This window comes from Neoarius graeffei, chromosome 13 (genome assembly GCF_027579695.1).
Source record: "Neoarius graeffei isolate fNeoGra1 chromosome 13, fNeoGra1.pri, whole genome shotgun sequence".
Taxonomy (NCBI): Eukaryota; Metazoa; Chordata; class Actinopteri; order Siluriformes; family Ariidae; genus Neoarius; species Neoarius graeffei.
Window position 1 is genome coordinate 81,515,311 of NC_083581.1, and position 25,259 is coordinate 81,540,569.

The 25,259-nt window shown below is 44.5% G+C and overlaps 1 protein-coding gene across 6 annotated transcripts in view; it reads left to right on the forward strand.

Annotated features, from left to right (window-relative positions):
* Nucleotides 1–25,259, forward strand: part of LOC132897201 (cadherin-like protein 26) — a 186,686-nt gene that overhangs the window by 148,830 nt on the left and 12,597 nt on the right. For 2 of the 6 annotated variants that reach the window (XM_060938639.1, XM_060938641.1), the window contains 4 exons: nucleotides 3,609–3,674; nucleotides 13,835–13,900; nucleotides 14,139–14,180; nucleotides 14,283–14,345. In XM_060938639.1, coding sequence (XP_060794622.1) covers nucleotides 3,609–3,674; nucleotides 13,835–13,900; nucleotides 14,139–14,180; nucleotides 14,283–14,345 — 237 coding nt within the window. Of the gene's footprint in view, nucleotides 1–2,669; nucleotides 2,777–3,608; nucleotides 3,675–13,834; nucleotides 13,901–14,138; nucleotides 14,181–14,282; nucleotides 14,346–18,984; nucleotides 19,025–25,259 lie in introns of those variants that run through there. The other 4 variants (XM_060938642.1, XM_060938643.1, XM_060938640.1 and 1 more) reach the window with 4 other exon arrangements.

Sequence of the window (25,259 nt, forward strand, 5' to 3'; positions counted from 1 at the left end):
TCCCCCCCCCCCAGGTGAGTGATGTCTGTAACACCAGTGCAGAGGGAGAGCCTGGGCTGGTGTGCTGGCGCTGCAGGGAGACGGGACATCTCCCACATCAGTGTTCCGCGATGGAGGTGGGTGCAGTGGTCTGGGTCCCCAACGCACCAGAAACCACCCTCAATCAGGCCAGAGTGTATCGAATACTGGTCAGTGTCCAAGGGGATACGTATCAGGCTTTGGTGAATTCCGGCTGTAACCAGACCTCAATCCACCAAAGCCTGGTGCAAGGTGAGGCATTGGGGAGAGCACAAATGGTGAAGGTGTTGTGTGTGCACGGGGATGTTTACAACTACCCTTTAGTGTTTGTCCACATTCTATTTCAAGGGGAAAAACGTAGTGTAAAGCCGGCGGTTAACCCTCGTCTCACTCACTCGCTAATTTTGGGGACTGATTGGCCGGGGTTTAAGGAATTAATGATGCACATAGTGAAGAGTGGGTCCTGACGTAATTCAGCTAGGGAAAGCCCCGGAGTAGCATTGGAGGGAGAAGCTGTCACAGAGCCATCTATGTCAGTACCGCGTCAGGGCGATACGCAGAGTGAGGAGCACTCTGCCTCTCCTCCCTCTCTTGAGGGACATAAAATCCCTTAGGGATTTCCTGTTAGAGCAGTCACAAGACGAGACTCTGTGGCATGCATTTGACCAAGTGAGAGTAATCGATGGTCAAATTCTCCAGCCAAATGTGATGCCGGCCTTCCCCTACTTTGCTATTATTAAGGATAGGCTATACCGAGTGATGCAGGACACTCAAACTGGCAAAAAGGTAACACAGCTGTTAATTCCAAAGCACCACCAGGAATTCATATTCCCAGCGGCTCACTTTAATCCCATGGCCAGACACTTTGGGCAGAATAAGACACTAGCCTGAATAATGGCCCGGTTCTATTGGCCAGGGATTCACAGGGATGTCCGTCGGTGGTGTACGGCGTGCCGCAAATGCCAGTTAGTAAATCCCGCGGCCACTCCAAAAGTGCCTTTGCACCCTCTCCTGTTTGAAAGAATTGGGATGGATCTCTTCTGCCCATTAGATCAGTCAGCATGGGGATATCGCTTTATTTTAGTTCTGGTGGACTATGCAACGCAATATCCGGAAGCAGTGCCTCTCTGCAATATCTCAGCATGCAGTATAGCAGAAGCACTCTTCCGCTTTATCTCCCGGGTCAGAATTCCAAAAGAAATCCTGACAGACCAAGCACTACTTTCATGTCACACACACTGTGCGAGCTGTATGGGTTACTGGGGATTAAGCCTATCCACACCAGCATTTATCACCCACAAATGGATGGCTTAGTAGAACAGTTCAATCAAACCCTCAAAAATATAATTCGCCAAGTACTCGTATTACTGCCCACGTCGAGCTCCAAATTGGTCGCCAAGTGGCAAGGGCCCTTCAAAGTCACACAGCGAGTCGGGGACGTCGACTATGAGGTGAGGCAAATGGACAGGGGTGGGGCATTGCAAGTTTACCATCTCAATCTATTAAAACATTGGAATGAGGAGGTCCCCATGGCATTGGTGTCAGCAATTCCAGAGAAGGCGGAGCTGGGGCCGGAGTTTCAAAAAAGAAAATTGACATTGCCCACCGCTCCGGTCCCCTGTGGAGACCACCTCTCCCCAACCCAGCTCATGGAGGTAGCCCAGTTGCAGAAAGAATTTTCCAACGTGTTTTCACCCCTGCCCGGCCACACCCACCTCATAGAACACCACATTGAGATGCCCCTGGGGTGGTAATGTGCAGCCACCCTTACCATCTGCCCAAACACAAAAAAAAGGTGGTCCGGGATGAACTTGAAGCCATGCTCAAAATGGGCATAATTGAGGAGTCCCACAGTGACTGGAGCACCCCAGTGGTCCTGGGCCCCAAGACCGATGGGTCAATCCGGTTCTGTGTGGACTATCAGAAAGTCAACGCGGTGTCTAAATTTGGCGGGTACCCAATGCCTCGCATTGACGAGTTGCTCGATCGATTAGGCATTGCTCGTTTTTATTCAACACTGGATTTAACGAAGGGATAGTGGTAGATCCCCTTGACTCCTCTGTCCCAAGAGAAAATGGCCTTTTCTACACCATTTGGCTTACACCAATTCATCACACTTCATTTTGGGCTGTTTGGGGTGCCCGCTACATTCCAGCGGCTTATGGACAGGGTCCTCCGCCCCCACACCATCTACGCAGCCGTGTATCTGAATGACATTATCATCTATAGTAATGACTGGCCGCGGCACCTTGAACACCTTAGGGCCATCCTAAGGTCTCTGAGGCAGGCGGGTCTCACAGCCAACCCAAAGAAATGTGTGATTGGGTGGGTGGAAGTACGGTATCTGGGTTTCCACTTGGGCCATGGGCAGGTGTGTCCCAAATTAATTAGACTGCAGCGATTGCGGCCTGCCCGAGGCCCAAGACCAAAAGGGGGTGAAACAGTTCCTGGGGCTGGCTGGCTACTATCGGAGGTGCGTGCCTAATTATTCGGATGTCACCAGCCTACTGACTGATCCCACTAAAAAGGGAGCACTCGATCTGGTCCAGTGGACGGAGCAATGCCAACAGGCTTTCTTTAAGGTAAAGGCTGCACTGTGTGGAGGGCCACGGTTACACTCCCCTGACTTTTCTCTCCCCTTTATTTTGCAGACAGATGAATCGGACAGAGGGCTGGGGGTCGTTCTGTCCCAGGAGGTGGAGGGGGAGGAGTGTCCCGTGCTGTACATTAGCCGGAAGCTGTCGATGCGGGAAGGCAGGTACAGCATGATTGGAAAAGAGTGCCTAACCATCAAGTGGGCGGTCCTCACCCTCCGGTACTACCTGCTGGGGTGCCCTTTCACCCTCTGTTCAGACCATGTGCCCCTCCAGTGGCTCCGTGGTGTGACTGCGCCCTATAAAAGGAGAATGAGAAGGGGAGGTCGGCGCCATGGGCTCAATAATAGCCTGTGTGAGAAAGTGTGTTTGAGAGTTTGAGCTGTGTGCTGAAAAGCAGCAATAAAGCAATTCAGAACGCAAATAACCGCCTGCTGTGCTTCTGTGCTCCACCCACATCAAGGTCTTGCTACAATTTGTTTGCACATCACTGTCCATTTTGCTGCTGTTCCTTGACTGCTTACATCTGGTTACATTGTTTGCACATTCCTGCCATTTTGCTGCTGTTTCTTTGACTGGTTACATTGTTTGCACATTACTGCCCTTCTGCTGCTACATCTGATCATTGCTTTATTTTTGTATTACGCTACCTATTTTGCACTACATTTACCTTTTTTTGTACTGTACTGGGTGTTTTTGTTGCTTTTGCTTTTCTTTTCACACTATATTGCCTTTTCTTTGTATTATTTCTTCCGCCTGTTTATGTATTTATTTGTAATTGGCATTCATGGTGGACAGCAAACTAAGAATTTCATTGTGCAAGTGGACATGTCCTTACTGTGCATATGACAATCAACACTTTGAACTTGAACTTATCAAACCTTACCTTACCCTATTCCCTCCTGTACTCTATCCTTCTTTAACCTACTTTAACATAGCCAACCATTGCTATCATCATTTAATGAATTGTATCCTCCTTTCTTCTTTTCCTTTTAGTTTGAGCCACAGATTCAACACAGCACCACAAATCATTTTGGCAAACTGAAGACAGGAATTAATCAGGTGTGTACTACATATCAAGTCAAGTTTATTTGTATAGCGCGTTTAACAATAAACATTGTCATAAAGCAGCTTTACAGAATTTGAAAGACTTAAAACATGAGCTAATTTTATCCCTAATCTATCCCCAATGAGCATGCCCGCAGCGACGGTGGCAAGGAAAAACTCCCTCAGATGACATGAAGAAACCTTGAGAGGAACCAGACCCAAAAGGGAACCCATCCCTATCCGGGCAACAATAGACAACATGACCATAACATTAACAGTCCTAACATAAAGTCAGCTTCGTTGATGCTATAAACCCCCCGCCGACAGAAACCCAAGTGCAAAATAGTTCACGACAACCGTAGTCCCAAAGTCAGCAAGTCAACTCCAGTCCTAAAGTCAGAAAGTCAACTGCAGTCCCCAGCCACAGAAGCACCACTGCAAGAGTCCAAAGCGTTCTCCAGGCGCAACCCCCAATTGTCCACATGGGGCTGCCCTCCACAGGAGCGATGTGATGAGACTCCAACCAGACACAGGGCACCAGGATGGATCAGGCAGGTCCAAGGAGCAGAAGAGGTCAGCATCTCGATCCCAGGACCGACATGTAACTAAGAGGGACAGATTTGGGGGGGAGAGAGAGAAGAGAGAGAAATCACAGGTAGTTAGGTATGCCCAATGTCACCTGAATAAGTAGGAACAGTATACATATTGTATACATATCTGCTTTCTGTACAGAAAGATGTACAGATGGCTGATATATTACAGGACACATGATAAATATCTGTTCTTCTGCTCATCATGGTCATTAAATAAATGCTTTTGACCACTATTTCTAATCCTACTCACTGATGTATTTCTGATAAATCTAAATGCAGATGGCACTTTGACTGTTCATATTGAAACAAAAAGGTTGAGCATGTCAAGACCAAAAGGCAGTAGGTGTTGACTAGACCCAAAAGCAGACTTGCATGCACTGGGGTTAAGAGGGCTGGACTTTAATCCTGATCATGGAGGGCTGGAGGAGGGGAGCAGCCGAAAGGAGAAATACGGGAATGGGTAATTAGAGAGAGGAAAAAAAAAGTACTAGTGGCAGGCTGACAGACAAGCATGGAGGCAACAAACATAAGCATCCAGAGCACAGCCCTGCAGTGGGAAAAGAGCTCTCAGTGCGAAAGCAAAGTTTGAAAGTTCAGAGTGCTTCTGCATCGGAAGAAGCACACTCATGGTCCCAAAACAAGAGGCAAAGTAATCCACAGAAAGAGTGCAGTAATTCCATGGTGCACAGCAAAGTAAAGTAATACAATACAAAACCAGGAAAAAAGGTGAAAAAACATATCCTGAGGCCTGAATGTCCCAGACGGGGCCTCTGGGTTCTTTCAGTGGAAGTACCTAATGAGTGAGGAGTCCAAGATGAAACATGCTGGGACCCAACACCTCTCCTCTGGGCCATATCCCTTCCAATCAACCAGATACTGCAACCCCCGACCTCACCAACAGGCCTTTAGCAACTTCTGGATGGTGTAGGCCTCACCTCCATTGATGAACCTGGGGGAGTCTTGGAGGGAGGGGAGAGGATGCTGGAGACCAGGGGTCTTAGTTGAGAGACATGAAAGGGAGGGTGAACATGACGTATGGACCTAGGTAACATCAGCCTGACAGTAGTGGGGTTGATAACTTTGGAAATGGGAAAAGAGCCAACAAACCAAGTGCCAGCTTACAGGAGTGGGTTTGAAGGGGAAAGGTTAGTGGTGGATAACAATCCTCCATCTGAGACAGTAGACTGGGGCTGGTATGCAGCATTGGTCCACCTTCTTATATAATTGACTGCAGTGTAGCAGACAACAACTGGCATGTGCCCACACCCTGCAGAAACATCAGATGAAGGTCTGGGCTGAAGGGCCAGATGAATCCTCCTTTTGTTTCAGGAAAGAGAGGGGACTGGTACCTGAAACAACACTGGAATGGGGTCAATCCAGTAGAGGATGATGGAAGGCTATTGTGTGCATACTCAATCCAAGGCAGGGCCTGGCTCAAGGAAGATGTATCGTCTGAGGTCAAGCATTACAGGGACACCTCTAAGCTGTGGTCATCCTCAGATGATCTCTGGGACAGGACTGCTCCTACCCTGGTGTCCAAGGCATCCACCTCAAGCATGAACTGAGCTGTAGGGTCTAGGACAATAAGGATGGGTGCAGTGGAAAACTTGGTTTTAAGGGATGTGAATGCATTCTCAGTGTGGTTGTTCTAGAGAAAAGGGTGCTTGGAGGATGTGAGTTTGGTAAGCGAGGTGGCAATGGAGCTATAATTCCTGATAAACCTTCGATTAAAAATTAGGAAACCCCAAGAAGCATTGCAGCTCCTTGTGAAAGGAGGGATTAAGCCAGTCTGAGACTGCCTTGACCTTGTCTGGGTCCAGTTGGACCTTACCTGGGGAGATGATGAAACCCAGAAATTAGATTATGCTCTTATGGTACTCATTTCCTAGCTTTGGCACAAAGTTGATTTTCTAGTGACTGCTGCAGAACCTGTTCTGTGCTTCGAAGACTGCTGATGCCTTAGTGAGGCCAAAAGATAGGGCCAAATATTCATAGTGCCCAATTGGTGTATTGAAGGCCATCTTCCACTCGTCCCCCTCCCTAATGCGTACCAGATGATAGGCATTGCAAAGATCCAGCTTGGAAAAAAATTGGGCCCCCTGCAGCAGCTCAAAGACCATGGACATGAGAGGAAGCGGGTAGTGTTTCTTAATGGTGATCTCGTTTAAGCCTCAACAGCCAATGCATGGCCTGAGAGACTTGTCCTTCTTGACCATGAAAAAGAAACCAGTTCCCACTGGAGATGAGGGATGAATGACATCAGTCACCTGAGACTCTGATATATACTTGTCCATGGCCTCTCTTTCAAGGGGAGAGAGGGAATAAATGCAACCCCAGGGGGGAGTAGTACAAGGAAGCAGATCAATAGTGCAATCATAAGGTTGATGAGGAGGGAGAGAAGTGGCCCAGGCTTTACTGAACACCTGACTAAGGTACTGGTATTTTTCAGGGACACTGCAGGCCTTGTCACATCAGCCCGGGGTCAGCAGTAGAATAGAAGACTTGTTAGGACTGGAGACTTGGGAGGTGAGGGGAATCTTGGCAAAGGACAGGCAGATGGCCAAGTAGCAGATGCTCCAAGAGAGGATTGTACTGTTGCTCCAATTTAGGTCGAAGTTATGCAGGCACAACTACAAAAGACCAAGAACAATAGACTCATGAGAGTTATTTATGGCAAAGAAAGAAAGAAATAGACTCCACATGGTTCTCTGAGATCTTAAGAGTGAGTGGCTCTGTGATTTGGGAAACAGGACTGAGTTTGGTGCCACTGAGTGCCCTGGTGGTGAGAGGGTAGTCTAACTTCTGTAGGTTGACCCCCAGCTCTTCTGCAAAGGAAGTTCTGATGAAGCTTTGGACTGCCCCAGAGTCAATGAGTGCCTTTACCAGGTAACACCTGTCCTGAAAGATGATCTTAGCAGGAAGCACTGGCCTCTCAGCAGGGGAAGACTATCAGTACACCCTCCTGTATCCCTGCTGCTACTGGTGGGCAGGCTTTTATAATGGACAATGAGAGACAAAATGGCCAGGTTTACCACAGTAGAAGCAGGACCTGGTCTCATAGTGGCATCTTCTCTCCTCAGGGGTGATCCAGATTCTCCCTAGCAGGGCTCAACATTAACTTTTTAACCCCTCTTGCCCTGAGGGGCAAGTGAGGGTAAATTTCCACTTGCCCTTCAATATCACTTGTCCCATATTTTGCTAGTCCTACTTTTTTTGGGGGGAAAACCATATTGTTGTGTGTAGGTTGTGGGTGTTTTATACAGACCTGGCAACCTGTAACTGAATTAGTGCAGCCAGTCTATCATGATGCAGCACATTTTTGTTGTTTTTGTTTTAATAAACCTAGAGGTGGATGATATATATTTTTACTATATAGCACAGGACTGTGTTCCTCTGATAACAGAAACAAAGCTCCAGCTCTCTCCGCTCTTAATCTGTTCTGTTCTTTTAGGATTTATCATGCACGTCACTCCTTGTTGAGTTTTTATGCCCAAGTTGTTTGAAACCAATCTGGGTTTTGTCAGGTACGCGAGCAAGGTGGATGTATGTGCAGAAGTGTTCAGTTTAATACAGTGCACTCCCTCCAGGAGTGAAAATTCATCATACTTGGCCCTGGTGGGGGTTTGGGCTCAGGGTCTGGACACGACTTGGGTTCTTGGCTAGGAGTAAGCTTGACCTTGGGACTTGAATTGGACTCTGAACTGGACATTGGCTCAAGCTCTGGAGTAGAGCCCTGCACTCCCGCGGGAGTCCCGTGGGACTCGCGGGACCTGCCGCAAAGCAGTGCGGCGCGGGACAAATTTTGAAAGCTCATTGTAGGCGTGGGCGGGAGGAGGAGTGCACATATGCGGCCGCGGACGGGAGCGGGAGTGCACATATGCGGGCGGGAGCGGTGATAAGCTGCAGTCCCGCTAACTAAAAACGTGTTTAAAATAAAATTTATAAATTATTAATTTATGTCTATCATATATAATTTGTGCTGGATATTTTATTTGGCATTAATAAAAACATTTTAAGATGCCTAAATTTGCAGAGAGAGTCAGATTGCCAGATTGAGTGAGGAATGGCATCTTAAATTTGCCATTGATCACCCTAACGGGCAATCCTTTGATCACTCTAATGACTCGCCGTTCACACCCAGCCTCCAGTGACCCACACTAACATGATGCCTCAATGACACCTTAGATGAGCTGGTCATCAGAATTCTGATTCAGGAGAGGATACCTCTCGTACGTTTCCGATTCCTTTCCTCTTCCGTGTTTGAGATCTCCGATCATGGCAGAAGAGCAGAGCTCCTTTACTGAAGCTCACAGTGCTTCAAAAGTAAGTGCTGCTTTAAAAAGAGGTACATTTACCGTTAAAAAGTCAAGAGTCCTGAAATCGGACATTTTAGTTAGAAATGCTTTACAAATGTAAACTGGGTTAGCCTAATGTTTTGTATGGCTGAACAATAAATATACCAAATTTCCACTTGGAATTACATGCTCGCCTGTCTTTTTTTATTGTTTATTATTATTATTATTATTATTATTATTATTATTCGAGACACTGACGAAGGCAACAGCCGAAACGTTTGTCGCCTTCTGCTGCTAAAAACAACTGAAAAGAAATGTAACTAAAAGAATAAGTTCAAGAGTGCGATCCATCTCTCCTTTCACACTAATTATTCATAGGAGACGCACCACGGGAGAGCGCATACTTAAATGATTAGCCTACTTAAATAATTATTATTATTATTATTATTATTATTATTAGGTCTACATGCTGCCATTTCAACATTCCGAATTCAGAAACAAGGTAAATAATAACAAACGTGAACATGACCTGTAGATATTTATGCTCAAATCCACTCAAAATAGGGGGCGGGGCACCATCACGCTGTGTCAAGACAAGAACTTTCCTGAGAAATAACACGAACGTCTGCATCATGCGGGATTTGCGGGCGGGAGCGGGACAAAATATGGCAGGCGCAGGCAGGAGCGGGACTGAAAATCATAATTCTTTGCGGGCGCGGGCGGGACCGCACAATGCAGGCACGGGCAGGAGAGGGACTGAAAAATCCGACCCGCGCAGACCTCTACTCTGGAGATAACTTGGGCTCTGGATTGGACTCAGGCTTGAGCTCTGTAGATGACTTGGGCTCTGGAGATGACTTGAGCTGGAGTTCCAGAACTGGCTTGGACATATGGCTGGACTCAAGCTCAGGAGATGACTCGTGCTCTGGCTCCCACTCAGGAGATGACTCAAGCTGGAGTTCTGGAACTGGCTTGGATGTAAGGCTGGGCTTGAGCTCAGGAGATGACTCGAGTTCTGGACTTGGCTCAGACTGTGGACTTGGCTCTCTTTTGAACTCTGGACTTGGCTCACATACAGGTTTGAGCTCTGTCAGTGCACTGCTTTGGTCTGGGTTAGGACCTGGTGACAGGATGATGCAGACGTCTTCCTGGCCAGGTGGTGGCAGAATGACACAGATGTCCTTAACACCGGTTCAGGAATAGGCTCAGGCCTTAACTCTGGCACCAGCACTGAAGCTGGCACAGGTGCCAACTCTGGTGCTGACTCAGGTTCTGACGCTGGCTCCAGCTCTGGAGTAGACTCTGACATGGGCACTGGCACTGAAGCAGGCCCTGGCATGGGCTTCAGCACTGGAGCGGGCCCTGGTGCTGACTCTGGCTCCATCTCTGGAGCAGACACTGGTGCTGGCACAGGAACAGATGCTGGCACAGGTTCAGGCATGGATTCTGATACAGGCACTGGATCAGGCATCAATTCCGGTGCTGGTTCTGGCTGAGAAACCAGCTCAGAGGATACAGCCTCCAAGAGGGGCTCAGGAACAACAGCCTCCTCTGCTGTCTCTATAGACCCTTCCCACTGACGTCACCAGAAACCAGAAGTAAACAAACCCTGCGCCATATTGGAAGACCAACAAACTCGTGATTAGGGGGAAATAACGGCAGCGCGCGGAATTTAAACCCACGAGGCACTTGATTCATCATAAACCTACAATGGTAAACTTTTGTGCTGTGTTAGGGTGTTCTAACAAAGCTGATGGGAAAGGTGAAAAGAAGTCTTTCTACAGAATACCAGCTGTGATTGAGACACAAGAAAACCAAGGAGCTTTCTGCCAGGAGACAGAGAATAAGTGCATTATTGAGTGTCTGTGAGCAAAGGAGAGCCTGAACGTTGCAACCTCCCTATTGGCTGTTTATTGGTTGTTTGTAAAAATGTATCAATTGTTGCCCTTCCCACGGGAATCATCGCGGGCTCGAGAGACAAGACCTGACGAGTTAGTTCGTTGGTAGCAGAACAAAATGTCTGGACACAAAGCGGTTTTCAGAAAAGGAAAGAAAATAAACGCAGGGTCGAAAATACAAAAAAAGAAGGCAGAAAAAGCAAAATGAGTTAAGGTAGGACAAATGGTTACTTTTCTGAGGCAGCCCGCCGTGGCTGCAGGCTTTCAGTTGTGTCATTGAATGGTTACTTTTCTGAGGCAGCCCGCCGTGGCTGCCTGCAGGCTTATTTATTATAGCCCATTTAGTTAAAATAGTTGATATAAAATGTTTATAGTTATGTGATGGTTGTCCTCAGTGTTCGAACTATGCCGATATTATAGGTCCCTTTTTTCCCCTTGGGGGGGGTGCTTGCGCTTGTCTCGGAGCATGGATCTCCAAACACATGAGAAGCCTATCTTGTCCGCATTGGCATGTTCAAAAAACAACCTCGCGTCAACAATGATACCACATGCAAGAAAAAAAAAAAACAGTCAGGCTACTCAACAACCAACCTGGCAGCAGCAGTCATTGTCATATCGGTTTATTTTATCTTTGATTTAAACACAACACTTCGGATATGCAAATGCTTCCCGTTACACACGATTGCTATGTCAATAAACATCATTTTGCCAATATTTTAGAGACCCCCCCCAACATTTCCCAAATCACGTTTTCAAGGGATCTCATGTCTGTTTCAGGGGATCTCGGATCCCCCGAGTACCCCCGTAGTTCAAACACTGGTTGTCCTGATTTGGACTGGTGTGTTTTTTTTTTTTTGGGGGGGGGGGCGGGGTTGTGCGATGTTGCACCCGGGTCCAGATTAGGGCAGAACCGGCCCTGGCTACATTTCAGGTGTAGTTTGTTTTATGTATGTATGTACTTGCATAGATGTGTACTTGGTCTTCTAATATGGCGACTACCGAAATCTCGTGGCACGGTGACGTCATGCGGGAACCCTCTATATTAGCCACTGGAGGAAGCTCTGAAGTGATGGTCTCCTCAGCTGAGTCAACCACTGGAATGGTTGCCTTTAGGAGGTGCTCTAGAGCAACAGCCTCCTCCGCTGAGTTGACCACTGACATGATTGCCCCTCCCCCAAAATTTTCATGGGGTTCCTCCTTTACTAATGATTCAAAGATAAACTTGAGCATGGTAAAGAAAGTCTAAGAGCTCTGGGATACGGGTGCTCGACATGAATCAGGTAGTCTACCCATCTGCGTGCTCATCCAGTAATGAATGATAGGATGAAGCTTACCCAGATGGGTTCGGGTGGCTTGGGCTCTTGGAAGTCATCATAGAGGATGCCACACTGGATGCGGAATCCACATGGGTGATACTCTCCATCGTAGGGTGTAGGAGGATAAGCATTGCTACACCAGCGGAAATACAAGGCTAGCGGCAGTGACAGGGAAACCCGGAAGCGGCATGGAATCGTGTACTGAAACATGTCTGCTACATCCATTGTATGGCAAAGTATTCTGGCAGGTACACGAAGGAGCCGGATGTATGTATGTGCAGAAGTGTTCAGTTTAATACAGATATTATATATATATATATACACACACACACACACACACACACACAAATACAGATACATACAAATACAGGCAAACAGTCCAAATCAGCAGGCAAGATCATAAACAATGATCATAAAGATCACTGTAAGGCTGTGAGGCAGGTAGGTGTGGCTCTTGGATGGGTTGTGGAGCTGGAATGACTGTTGGAACAATGGGTAAGCTGGCTGGCACAGGTGCTGGTTGACTGGAGATGACATTCTGAAGGCTTTCCATCTGAGAGGAGAGTTTCTGTAATGTGTCGGTGATGGCCGATGAACCGATGGCTGATGGACAGCCACAGTCTCCTACTGGTGGTAACCCAGAATCGAGCCTTGTTTGGTCAAAGCTGCTCCAACTGTTTCAGAGTCTGAAAGTCTGCTGGGTCCATTCCTCTGGCGAGATTGTTCTGTCATGACGAAAAGGCAGTAGGTGCTGACTAGACCGAAAAGCAGACTCACATGCACTGGGGTGAAGAGGGCTGGACTTTAATCCTGATTGTTGAGGGCTGGAGGAGGGGAGCAGCTGACAGGAGAAATATAGGAATGGGTAATTAGAGAGAGAGAAAAAAACAGACTAGTGATAGGCTGACAGATGAGCATGGAGGCAAAAACCATAAGAGTCCAGAATGCAGCCCTACAGCAGGAAAAGAGCTCTCAGTGGGAAAGCAAAGTTTGAAAGTTCAGAGTGCTTCCACATTGGAAGAAGCACACTCACAGTCCCAAAACAAAAGGTGATGTAAACCACAGAAAGAACAAAGTAATTCCACAGAGCACAATAAACAAAAGAAAGAAAGAAAGAAAGAAAGAAAGAAAGAATTTTAGTCATCACACACTTGGGAAATTCTTCTCTTCATTTAACCCATCTGAAGCAGTGAGCACATACATGCGCATCACATACACGTGAGCAATGAGCACACACACATACCCAGAGCAGTGGGCAGCCATGCTAACAGCACCCGGGGAGCAGTTGGGAGCTATGTGCCTCGCTCAAGGGCACCCCAGCCCAAGGCCATCCTATATAAACCTAACCGCATGTCTTTGGACTGTGGGGGAAACCGGAGCACCCAGAGGAAACCCACGCAGACACGGGGAGAACATGCAAACTCCACACAGAAAGGCCCCTGCTGGCTGGGCTCAAACCCAGAACCTTCTTTGGTTTGTAGCAAATTTGAATTTCCCTCCGGGGATTAAAAAAGTGATTCTGATCTGATTCTTGCTGTGACATGACCGTGCTAACCACTTACACCACCGTGCTGCCAGTAATACAATACAAAACTGGGGGGGAAAAGGTGAAAAAACATATCCTGAGGTGAAGACAATCCCATGCCAAATGACTATCCGAGCAGTATAATATGGAGCCGTGGATGAGCTGATCAGAGACAGGTGTGCTGGCTGCAGTATGGGGAAGGCACAGGGGAAAACCAGGGAATGGAGTGCAAGATTGGATCAGGACCTCGATGTTCCCGGCTGACTCGTGACAAAGCATTTTTTGTGACTGAAGCTCCTGCATCTAGGACCCAATAATAAATCCTCTTTCAATGTGACTTACCGTAAATATTTCCCTGTTTCATCTTGATCCAAAAACATGGTCAACTGGGTCTGCTCACCATTTTATGCTAGGAGGGGATTAGCTTCACTTCTTATACTTTCTCCATTCATTTTCAATTTCCCCTTTACTTTGTCATTCATCTGTATGTATTGAAATGGAAGACAGTTACAGTCTTTCTAAATGGTTTTGTGATCTCCCCTTGACAGATTTCACAGGTGCCTAGTGGATTTAGTGATATAACTGCCTCAAGCATGATCTTTGCAAAGTCACCAGTGAGTTTCACATACTTAAATTTTACATACTTAAGATTATCTATCATCTCTCAAAGAAAACTGGTTCCTGGTAAATATACTCTGCAAATGATACATCATCTGTTTGGGTTTTAAATAATTTGATTCCATATTGTCTGTCTTAAATGCATTTTTGGTCTTCTATGCGATTATTACAGCCAAAAAAATTTGAAAGAAATTGTGCTGTTTATTATAACACCTGTGTTTTATGTCCCATTAGAACTGGACTAGAAACAGGAATAGTGCATATAACACCACTAGGGTAAATTGATTTACATACAAAACAACCTGCCACATATTTCAAAATGGCATTCAGGAGTTAATATTTTGCATATTCTAATTCTCATGTGTTTGCACTTTCCAGAGTGGATTCTCAAGATCCTTTAGCCTACTGTCAGAACAGAACATATTAACACATCTTGAAAAGGTAAAATCTCACTCTCTTTCATACACATGTGCATACCTGTTCTTTACTGCAGCTACAGTGGTTTCTGGTGGGTCAGAAGATGACAGTGGCCAGAAATTTCTAGAACAGCAGTTCTGAGAATAAATGTGCAAATTGCAATTAATGAGCAATTCCAGCGTTATGGACGTGACACTTGAACTCAAAATGGCAACAAATGACCCAGTGCATGTTTTATTGTCTCCCAGTATTTAAACAGGTGTTGCATATTTTAAGGCTGTACCATACTGGAGAAGTGATAGAACAAGAACAATTCCCATAGTACATCTAGGGCATGCCAGAAAACGCCAATAAAAGATGCGTTATGGATGTGACAGAAAAAGTATCACTTTTCTTGGGTGACTGTACATTTTTATCAAACTCTGTGAAATTGTAAACCTAATGTCGAAATGGAGATATCCATTTGATAGAGGGGTCCAAGGTGAATATTAAAAAATCTTTGTTTAAAATATTTTGTATTTCATGCAGAGTTTCGGAAGGAAAAGTCAGCGTTATGGATGTGACGAAATTCCGTTATGGATGTGACGCGTCTGAAATAGACATGGCATATGTTTAGAAAATCAGCAATTTAACCACCATAACCCTTTGAAAAACTCTCTAAATATCAGCTAAAACTATCAAAGTTCTTAAATAATATTTAGGATGGCTATTGTTTTGCTGTTTTGTGGATTTTAGCATACATTTCTGTGGCTTGTGGCAATAATATAGAATTGTACATGATCAAAGTTGATTTTAGCTTGGGGTTTACATTATAAGAAAGAAAGACTGACAGTGACATATTAGGTTGGTTACAAATTGGTTCAACTTATTCACATCTGTAAAATACAGGCCTAGGTGATATCTCTGGGAGTGGTTTTGATGTATTACATGTTGCTTTATTTTTGCATGGTGAGGTTGACATTTACATGGAATTGCCCTAATACAACCCTGTTTCCAAAGAAGATGGGATACTGTGTAAACTGTAAATAGAAACAGATTTGCAAGTCATGGAGGTCCAATAGTGAATTGAAAATAGTACAAATATAAAATACAATAAATGCTCGTTTTGAATTTAATCCAAGCAAACTGTTTTTGAAAAATGTTGGGACAGGGGCCACAAAAGACTGGAAAAGTGTGTAATCCTTAAAAAAAATGGCAACAGGTTAGTAAGATTTAAAAAAAAACCTGAAAAAAAGCACACACTGCAAAGAGGTAGTGTCTCTCAGAAGTCAAGACAGGGTGGGGTTCACCAGTCTGTGAAAAACTGCATGGACGCAAATAGTGCAATAATTTAAGAATAATAACGCTCCTCAACATAAAAGTTGCAAAGAATTTGAGGATCACATCACCTATGACTATAATGACTCTACAGTTGGTCATTCCACTAATGGGGAGCCAGGACAGGCAGCAGTCTTGAGTACGTTGAACAGGAGCAGAGTGGCCTGGTAACCAGTAGCAGTGGAACATAGGGATCTGACTGGCATGTAGGGTCAGATCAGTCGTGGAGGTATGCTGGACCTGAACCTTTGACTGCCTGGTAAGCTAGCACCAATGTCTTTAGTTTGATGTGAGCTGCCACAGACAGCCAGTGAAGGGCAGCAAGCAGAGGGCTAGGATGGGAGGAATGAGGGAGGTTGTACACCAGGCAGGCTGCAGTGTTCTGGATGAGCTGCAGGGGTCTGGTGGCAGATGCTAGGATAAGGTGAGCAGATTTCTGAGAAGGAAACCAGGGACATTTTCAGATCGGCAGTGAAAATATTATTAAAACATCTGTTTTCATCCTTGTAATAAAAAGTGGGGACATTTGTTTTTCATGTATTTTGCATTGCAATCATGTATTTTCATGTGTTTTGCATGTAATCATGCATTGCATAAAAAGTGGGATTTTCCTCACTGAGTGCACTGTAGGCCAATTCTGCAACTGCTTTAGATTAACATTAATTAAACACAATGTGAAAATCTCTGGTATGGGTACATAGTTTAGGTTTATAGACTTAAATTGTAGGCTAGCTGAAATAGATGTTTTCGACCCATGAAAAGTAAATATATTACATGAATTACCATATATTCCACTAGTAATGGACAATGTATTTTAATATACAAAACACACAACACAGTTTAAATAAACTGTTAGGGTTTTGGTGGGATTCGAACCTGGGTTGCTTGTGTAGTGATCCAGCAAACCCCCACTAGGCCACCAAGGGAATGACTCAAGTGCAGAGACGTGAGGCAAAAGTAGAATAGAAAAAGGCAGTTTATTTACAAATGCAAAAATCCAAAAATCCAAAGTGAAAAATAAGTAAAATCCAATGCTCAGAAGATAAAGGGAAAATGAAATATCCAACAGTTCAAAGTCCAAAAAAAGGAAAGGCAAAAATGCAGAACACTCAGAAGATCCAAAAAGTCCAAAGAAAGCAAAAAAATATCAAAAGCACAGGCAAGGTACATGGGACAGCGGAAACTAGCACTAGACAGCATAGCATAAAGACTCCGTGACTAGGGACTGAACTGAGGGAGTATATATACACAAAATAAATTGAACACAGGTGGCTGTAACGAGGACTAGGCGGGGCACATAGAAAAAAAAAACCACAACACACAGAACACAAAAGCAGTGGCGGCCTCTAGAGGCCAAAACAAACATGACGAGATAAGCAAATAACAGTGGCCTCTAGAGGCCAAGACAGTCCTCAGTCCTAACATAAACAGTTTACTTCAATGTAAGCACTCTCAAGGTATGGTAACTTTATTATTATTGAGGATACAAATGATTCCCGATCTTCCATAGCCTAAATTGTAGCCATAGCTGAATTGATGACCTTGCCTAAATGAGTAGCCTTAATCAAAACATGTAGTCCACTACACATCACAACAAATTATACAAATTGACACTTTGGTAACATTACCATAAGCCTACAGCTTTACATAGCCAGCTACTCTGTGGGAAAACATATCAACTTGTGTGTAAGTTAGCTAATGCTGTTGAACTGTTACAATTTTACCTCAGCTGGATTTCTGTTATAGCAATGCTACACCTAGCAACAACTTCAGCTGACTGATTGGCGCTGCACTGAGCTTTCTCCTGCTAGCATTGGCCGCAGTGGGCTACGGGTTGTTGGGTCAACTGCTACATCTCAATACAGTGTGACAAGTAATGTCATGTCATATACAACATCCCAAAATGTAGCTTACACATTTAAAGGCTAAATAACATAGATGACAATGCCACTTCAGGCCTACAAGAAAAGACTATGGTTTAACTGCCCAGGAGCAGATGAAGTGATCTGTCAAAGTTGGATGAATGACGTTAGTTTAGGCAAAGATTCTAGCACTCCGCTAAAAAGTTGTTCCTCAGCTCCACCAATCAAAATACTGGAAAGGCTATCGCCAGAGGTGTTCGGCCTGAGCCCGTCTTAAAGTGATCCACAAAACAATATAAGAGGAATCTGCTGAAATCTGGTAGATGTTTCAGTCCAAGTTTTTTTTTCAGTCTGTTTTTTAATTTGTTTCTTTCTTTCTTTCTTTGGGGGGGTCTGTTGGTCATGGTTAAAAATGGAGACATTTCTGGAGACAGCTCCAGCTGGGGACAGGCCACCAAAAACAGGGATGTCTGGTCACGCTATGCTCGGAGGCCGGTGAAGTGAGAGTTGTGGTAGCCCAAGTGGGAGAAGATCAGCACTTGGACCAGAAGCTGAGTAAAGGAGGTGGTGAGGTAGGGGTGGATCCTTTGAATGTTGTAAAAGAGAAATCTGCATGTCCAAATCACTGCAGCAATGTTCGCTGAAGAAGAGAGCATGTCATGAGCTCTGATGATTCAAAATTTGAAATTGTTTTTGGAAATCATGAACATCGTATCCTCTGGGCTAAAGAGGAGAGGGACCATCCAGTTTATCAGCACACAGTTCAAAAGCCAGCATCTTTGATGGTATGGGTGGCATTCGTGAACATGGAATGGGTAGCTTGCACATCTGGAAAGGTATCATCATTGCTGAATGAGGTATGCAGGTTTTGGAGCAATATGTTACCATCCAGATGACATCTTTTTCAGAGGAGGCCTTGCTTATTTCAGCAAGACAATTCGTAACCACATTCTGAACACATTAAAACTGCATGGCTCTGTCCTAAAAGAGTCTGGGTGCTAAACTTGGCCTGCCTGCAGTCCAGACCTGTCTCACTGAAAAGATCTGGTGCATTATAAAATTCAAAATGCACCAAAGTTGAACACAAACTGTTGAGCAGCTGAAATCCTACATCAAGCAAGAATGGGATAATAGTTCACATTCAAAACTACAACAATTACTCTCCTCAGTCCCCAAATGTTGAACAACTGTTGTTAAAGGAAGAGGTGATGCAATACAATGGTTAACATGTCCCTGTCCCAAGTTTTTTGAAGCATGTTGCTGGCACCAAATTCAAAATGAGCATTTTTTTTTAGAAAACAATAACATTTCTTACTTTCAACATTTGAGATGTTGTTGATGTACTATTTTCAATGAAATATAGAGTTTCTATGATTTTGTAAATCATCACATTCTGTTTTTGTTTACAGGTTACACAGCGTCTTTTGGAAACGGGGTTGTATTAATGTCCTTGTTCTAATGCATTATCATTTGTATCATAACAGTGAATTTACAAGGGCTTGTATGGCAGATGCACTCCATAATGTAAGTCTGATATTAACCAAATTTACAACGTGCTCACTGATGCATAATCATTGATATGGTGAATTTTTTTGGGGAAAGGAGACATTTATTTAACATTTATGAAAGGTGTTTCCAGTGTCAGCACATTGTAACAGTCACAAGTTTTCAGGAGCGGAATATGCAGTTTAATAATACACTTCCGTCTGATCAGAAAAACTCTCTTCCATAACCATCAAACATAGTATGAAACAAAGGTTGCATATGCAACTACAGTTCTATGAATTTCTGATGACCACCAGAGGCAGTGTTTTAAGCACCTGGATGCCCATCATGTGTACTTTCAGATCAATTGTTTGTATCAACAATGTCACCTGTGAGCTGGGTGACATATGCCATTTGCTCTGGTGCTAAAGGTACGTTCACCCAAGACATGATCTCTTGGCAATTTTCTCGTGAGTATTCTAAATGACTGCCATGTTCTGGCAGTCATCCAAAATTCATAGAACTGTGGTTAAATACATAACCATCATTCACAAACATCTGCTGCTCTGGCTTCCTAGCATTTCTGAACCTCTGACAGTAGGCCTCAGGGACAAGCTCATAGGCATGAAAAATGGTGGTTTTCACCACCTCATACTGCCTAGTCTGATCTATGGCCAAAGCCAAAAACACTTCTCGCGCCTTCCCTGTCAAAACACAGTGAAGTAGGAGAGGCCATACATCTTTGGGCCAGTTCAGGGTTGTGGCAACTCTTTCAAAGTGGCCAAAATCCTTCTCTGAGAAGGGTGGGACAAGACGGATGTTCTTATAGACATCAAACTGCAGCAGCAAGGAAACGAGGAGAGGCTGTTGGTGAAGGCTGGTGCTGCTTTACCTCCAACTCAAGCTTTTTCATGGCCAGCACATGATCGTGCTCACGATCACGCTAGTCGTGCTCCATACACTGGAGATGTAACTGTTCTTGGAGTCTGCAGAGCTCCAACTCCTTCTCCCATAATGCCCTTGCCTCTCTCTCACCCTTCAATTTCTCCAACTGCAGCTGCTGGTCTGCATCCACTAATGAAGCAACTACTGCTGATGAAGCTGCTGCTACTAACCCCACTGTTTCAACTGTTTGCTCTGGGGAGTCACCTTTTTGTTCTGCTGACTCATCTTCCTTCAATATGCCTCTCTCAATTAGCTGATTTCTAACTGCTAAAAACAATGTCTCCTTTAACTTATTTTCCTGAGCAGTAATAATCAGCTCATAATGCTCAGCCATAGCCCAAAGCTGATCTTTAGTTAGAGCTGATAACTACAGAGGGCTTTACAATAAAATCTTCAGGAGACACCATGACTAAAGAAATGCTAACTCCAGGAAAGCGATAAGCAAACCTAACACCAGATCACAGCACAGCTGCTAAGCTACCTAAGAGGCTATACTATGCCCCATAGGCACAGTATCCCAGGCCTAATGCCAATATTTCATCCCAGGCCTAATGCCATTATCTCTAGCTGCTTTATCCTGTTCTACAGGGTCGCAGGCAAGCTGGAGCCTATCCCAGCTGACTACGGGTGAAAGGCGGGGTTCACCCTGGACAAGTCGCCAGGTCATCACAGGGCTGACACAGACAACCATTCACACTCAGTCAATTTAGAGTCACCAGTTAACCTAACCTGCATGTCTTTGGACTGTGGAGGAAACCGGAGCACCCGGAAGAAACCCACGCGAACAGGGGGAAAGCATGCAAACTCTGCACAGAAAGGCCGTCGCCGGCCACGGGGCTCGAACCTTCTTGCTGTGAGGTGACAGCACTAACCAGTACACCACCATGCCGCCCCCAAGAAAAAAAAAATGTATTTTTTTATATATATATATATATATATATATATATATATATATATATATATATATATGAGAGAGATAGAGAGATAGATAGATAGATAGTGCTCAGCGTAAATGAGTACACCCCCTTTGAAAAATAACATTTTAAACAATCTCAATGAACACAAACAATTTCCAATATGTTGACAAGATAAAGTTTAATATAACATCTGTTTAACTTATAACGTGAAAGTAAGGTTAATAATATAACTTAGATTACACATTTTTTCAGTTTTACTCAAATTAGGGTGGTGCAAAAATGAGGACACCCCACAACAAAAACTACTACATCTAGTACTTTGTATGGCCTCCATGATTTTTAATGACAACGCTAAGTCTTCTAGGCATGGAATGAACAAGTTGGCGACATTTTGCAACATCAATCTTTTTCCATTCTTCAACAACGACCTCTTTTAGTGACTGGATGCTGGATGGAGAGTGATGCTCAAGTTGTCTCTTCAGAATTCCCCAAAGAAAATTTCTTTACACCACAAAGGTGAAGGCTACAGATCAGCAAAGCTTTACTTATCAGTCAGAATACTGTAGCAAAAGGGGTACAGAAATTTAAGAAAGATGGAACTGCAACCATCTCACAGAGACGTCCAGGTCGTCCACGGAAGTTAACACCTTGACAGGAGCGTCTTCTGATGAGAAGGGTTGAAGAAAATCGGCATGCAATTCACTGCAGTTATCAAAAGAAGTAGAAAGCCAAACTGGAGTGACTATTTCCCGTGACACAATATGGCGTACACTGCAGAGGAATGGCATGCATGGATGCTGTCCACGAAAGAAGCCTCTCCTAAAGCCCAGGCACAAAAAAAGCCTGCCTGGAGTTTACCAGGGCCCATGCTGACAAAGATGAAGACTACTGGGACTCTATACTCTGGAGTGATGAGACCAAGATGAATGTTTTTGGAACTGATGGCTTCAAAACTGTATGGCATCGCAAAGGTGAGGAATACAAAGAAAAATGCCTGGTGCCTACAGTGAGACATGGTGGTGGCAGCGTCCTTATGTGTGGCTGCATGAGTGCTGCTGGTGTCAGGGAGCTGCATTTCATTGATGGCATCATGAATTCACAGATGTATTGCTCTATACTGAAAGAGAAGATGCTACCATCACTCCATGCCCTTGGTCATTGTGCACTTTTCCAACATGACTAAGCACACATCTAAGGCCACTGTTGGATTTCTGAAGAAGAACAGGGTGAAAGTGATTCAGTGGCCAAGTATGTCTCCTGATCTGAACCCAATCGAACACCTATGGGGAATTCTGAAGAGACAAGTTGAGCATCACTCTCCATCCAGCATCCAGTCACTAAAAAAGAGGTCATTGTTGAAGAACGGAAAAAGATCGATGTTGCAAACCGTCACCAACTTGTTCATTCCATGCCTAGAAGACTTGGTGCGGTCATTAAAAATCATGGAGGCCATACAAAGTACTAGATGTAGTAGTTTTTGTTGTGGGGTGTACTCATTTTTGCACCACCCTAATTTGAGTAAAACTGAAAAAAAAGTGTAATCTAAGTTTATATTATTAACCTTACTTTCATGTTATAAGTTAAACAGATGTTATATTAAACTTTGCCTTGTCAACATTTTGGAAGTTGTGTTCATTGAGATATTGTTTACTGTAAAATGTTATTTTTCAAAGGGGGTGTACTCATTTACGCTGAGCACTATGGAACAAAATCTCACTGACTACAAAATACTCACTTCTCCACACACAGCAGAAAGGCTACAAGCAAGCACTATCGCTACATGTAATGACCCACCAGGCCTACATTCAAATAGACAACTGCAATAGCTCACTCACTGCCCAAATCACGCAAACATTACAGCTACACCAGCACAGATTACGTTTGCAACTCACACTCATTTAACAGGCTAGGTTACTTTTACTACAAGCAAACAACAAACGGAGACCTTACCTCCTCCAAACAGTAACTTCACATAGCCTATGTGTCCGCTTGCATAGCCCAAAACCAAAGGAGATAGGCTACACAAATAACAACGAATGGCAATCAATCTATAAATAGATCACGAACGTTCACACAGGCCAAAATACTCCACATGCATCCAAGTGAAACCGCAGATGATTGTCGAAATCCTTGAGACACAGTCCTCTGGCGTCCTGACTAATACCCCAAAACAACTAACTTGTGCCTCGCTAGCCTTATGGGGCCTGCCGACCATGGGGCGGCTGGTTAACACTAAACTCACTACAGCCAAAATAACAAAGCTGTACAAAGCATGCCCCCGACAGGAATGTAAAACTCCAGATCAGGATTACCCCTTAAAACAAACAAACAAAAAAACCTAAAATAACAAAACCAACAAACAGCACTTTGAAGGAGAGGCAGAGTCTAGCTGAAGCACTCTTCCTGAACCAGAGACCAATGAGCTAATTAGCGATGTAATCAAAGACGTTCTCACCTGAATGCACACGCAAGTCTATGATCCCGTTGCAACACCTGCTAGGATCCCAGACGAGCCCCCAATTATGTTATGTCTTGTTTCAGACCACAATGTAAAAGGGACATGACAATGAGATTAAAGCAAATTATAATTTATTGAAAATTATACCAAAAACAATATAAATATTCAGTAATGTCAAGGGGAATGTGGGTGTGTGTAAATGGCATGATGTGGATGCAATGTGGCAGTCTGTATCAGCATGTTAGCAGATGTAAAAACAGACAAAAAGAAGTAGAAAAAGTATGAGTTAGAGTAATAAGGAGAGAGTGAGAGAGAGAAAGGTGCCAGTGCTAGGAGGAAAATCAAAGGGTGCCTACATAAACAAAGAAAAAGTGCCTAATGAGAGAGAGAAGAGAACCCCTTTTGTAACCCTGTCCCGAATACAGGTGCGCACAATAATGACATTAGCCTAACCAGGCCTAGCTCTGCCCATGCACTGACACACCAGGACCTGAAGGGGGCACAGGGGGTCATCACAAATGTCTGGAACAGGGCAAGTATGAGGTGTGATATAGAATTACCAATACATAAGTGCTGCTGTATCGTAGCTCTTTACAATGAAGTTGTCTGTCAAATGGCACTGTGGCCGCAGACAGCATGCACTGGGTTTAAGTGCTTCAGCAGGTCACAGCACCAGGGTAGCAACAGCTGGATCTATATTGAACATGTAGTCTAGGCCATGCTCGGACATGTCCTGCATATTAACCAGCACTCTACAGTCCTTTGGGGGATGACAGAAACGTCTGAGGTCTCCCCAGCATCTCTGCAGCTCCTTGTATTATGGGGCTGAGAGTGGGACAGTGAAAGCTGCAGACTATGAGGTCTTCTTGAAAAAAAAAAAAACTCTGAGGAGTCACCTGGGCAGGTGCTGCATCCAACCCCAGCCATGCCAAAGCCATTTTTACAGCAGGCCTGACTGACATCTGACTAGTCTCAAAACCCTTCTGTGAGTTGTAACTTGTCCCCTGGGAGTTGGGGTGGGAGGAGTGAGAACCGTCATCTGTTCCCTCATCACATCCTCCCCTGATAAATGGCTCTCTGAGGCCTAAGAGGAGAGTGAATCCCCCTCATGGGTTTCAAAGGCTGGTGACAGTATTGGAGGTAACACCTCAGGAGGCGATTGTGGTGTGGCTGTAGCAGGATCACTAGCAGGCTGTTGCACTGGGTGGTTGCAGATTGAGAAGAAGTTTCTTAATCTCAGCAAACTAAGAGACCAAGGTGTCCACCTTCTGGGCCAGGGGATCTATGTTTCTGCATTTTCCCCTGCCAGGGGCTTCTTGTGACTCGGCCCTGTGGTGCGTGTGTGAACAAGGAGACATGGTGCTGTCTCTCTGTGCAGGAAGCAGTACAGAGTTCATTCTGCCCTCTATCTGGGCTAGCCTGGTTGACCTTGCTGCTAGGCTTATGCAGCTGCAATTCATGCATGCCAACTCAGTCAGTCCCTGCATCATGTACTCAATACCAAGGCAAGAGGAACATCTACCATGGCCCTCGTCAGGTTCAAGAGGACCATGTCAATCACTGCAAGTCATAACCATGCCCTCTGTGTTGCTTTACTTGGTCTCAATTCAAACTGTGATTGACACTTTTTCATTTTTTTTCTTTGTGTGTGAAGGCTCTCCCAGATGATAGCTGGCAATAACCCAGCTATAATTTGTAGGGATTTTTTTTATTGTAGCATGAAAAATTAATGTACCATGAAATAATTGTTACTGCACTATATAAATCATATAAATCAGATACACTTGCAGTAGTGCTTGAAAGTTTGTGAATCCTTTAAAATTTTCTATATTTCTGCTTAAATATGACCTAAAACATCATTGGATTTTCACACAAGTCCTAAAAGTAGATAAAGAGAACCCAGTTAAACAAATGAGAGCTTGTTTCTTAATCCATGTACTCATGCAGATGCATG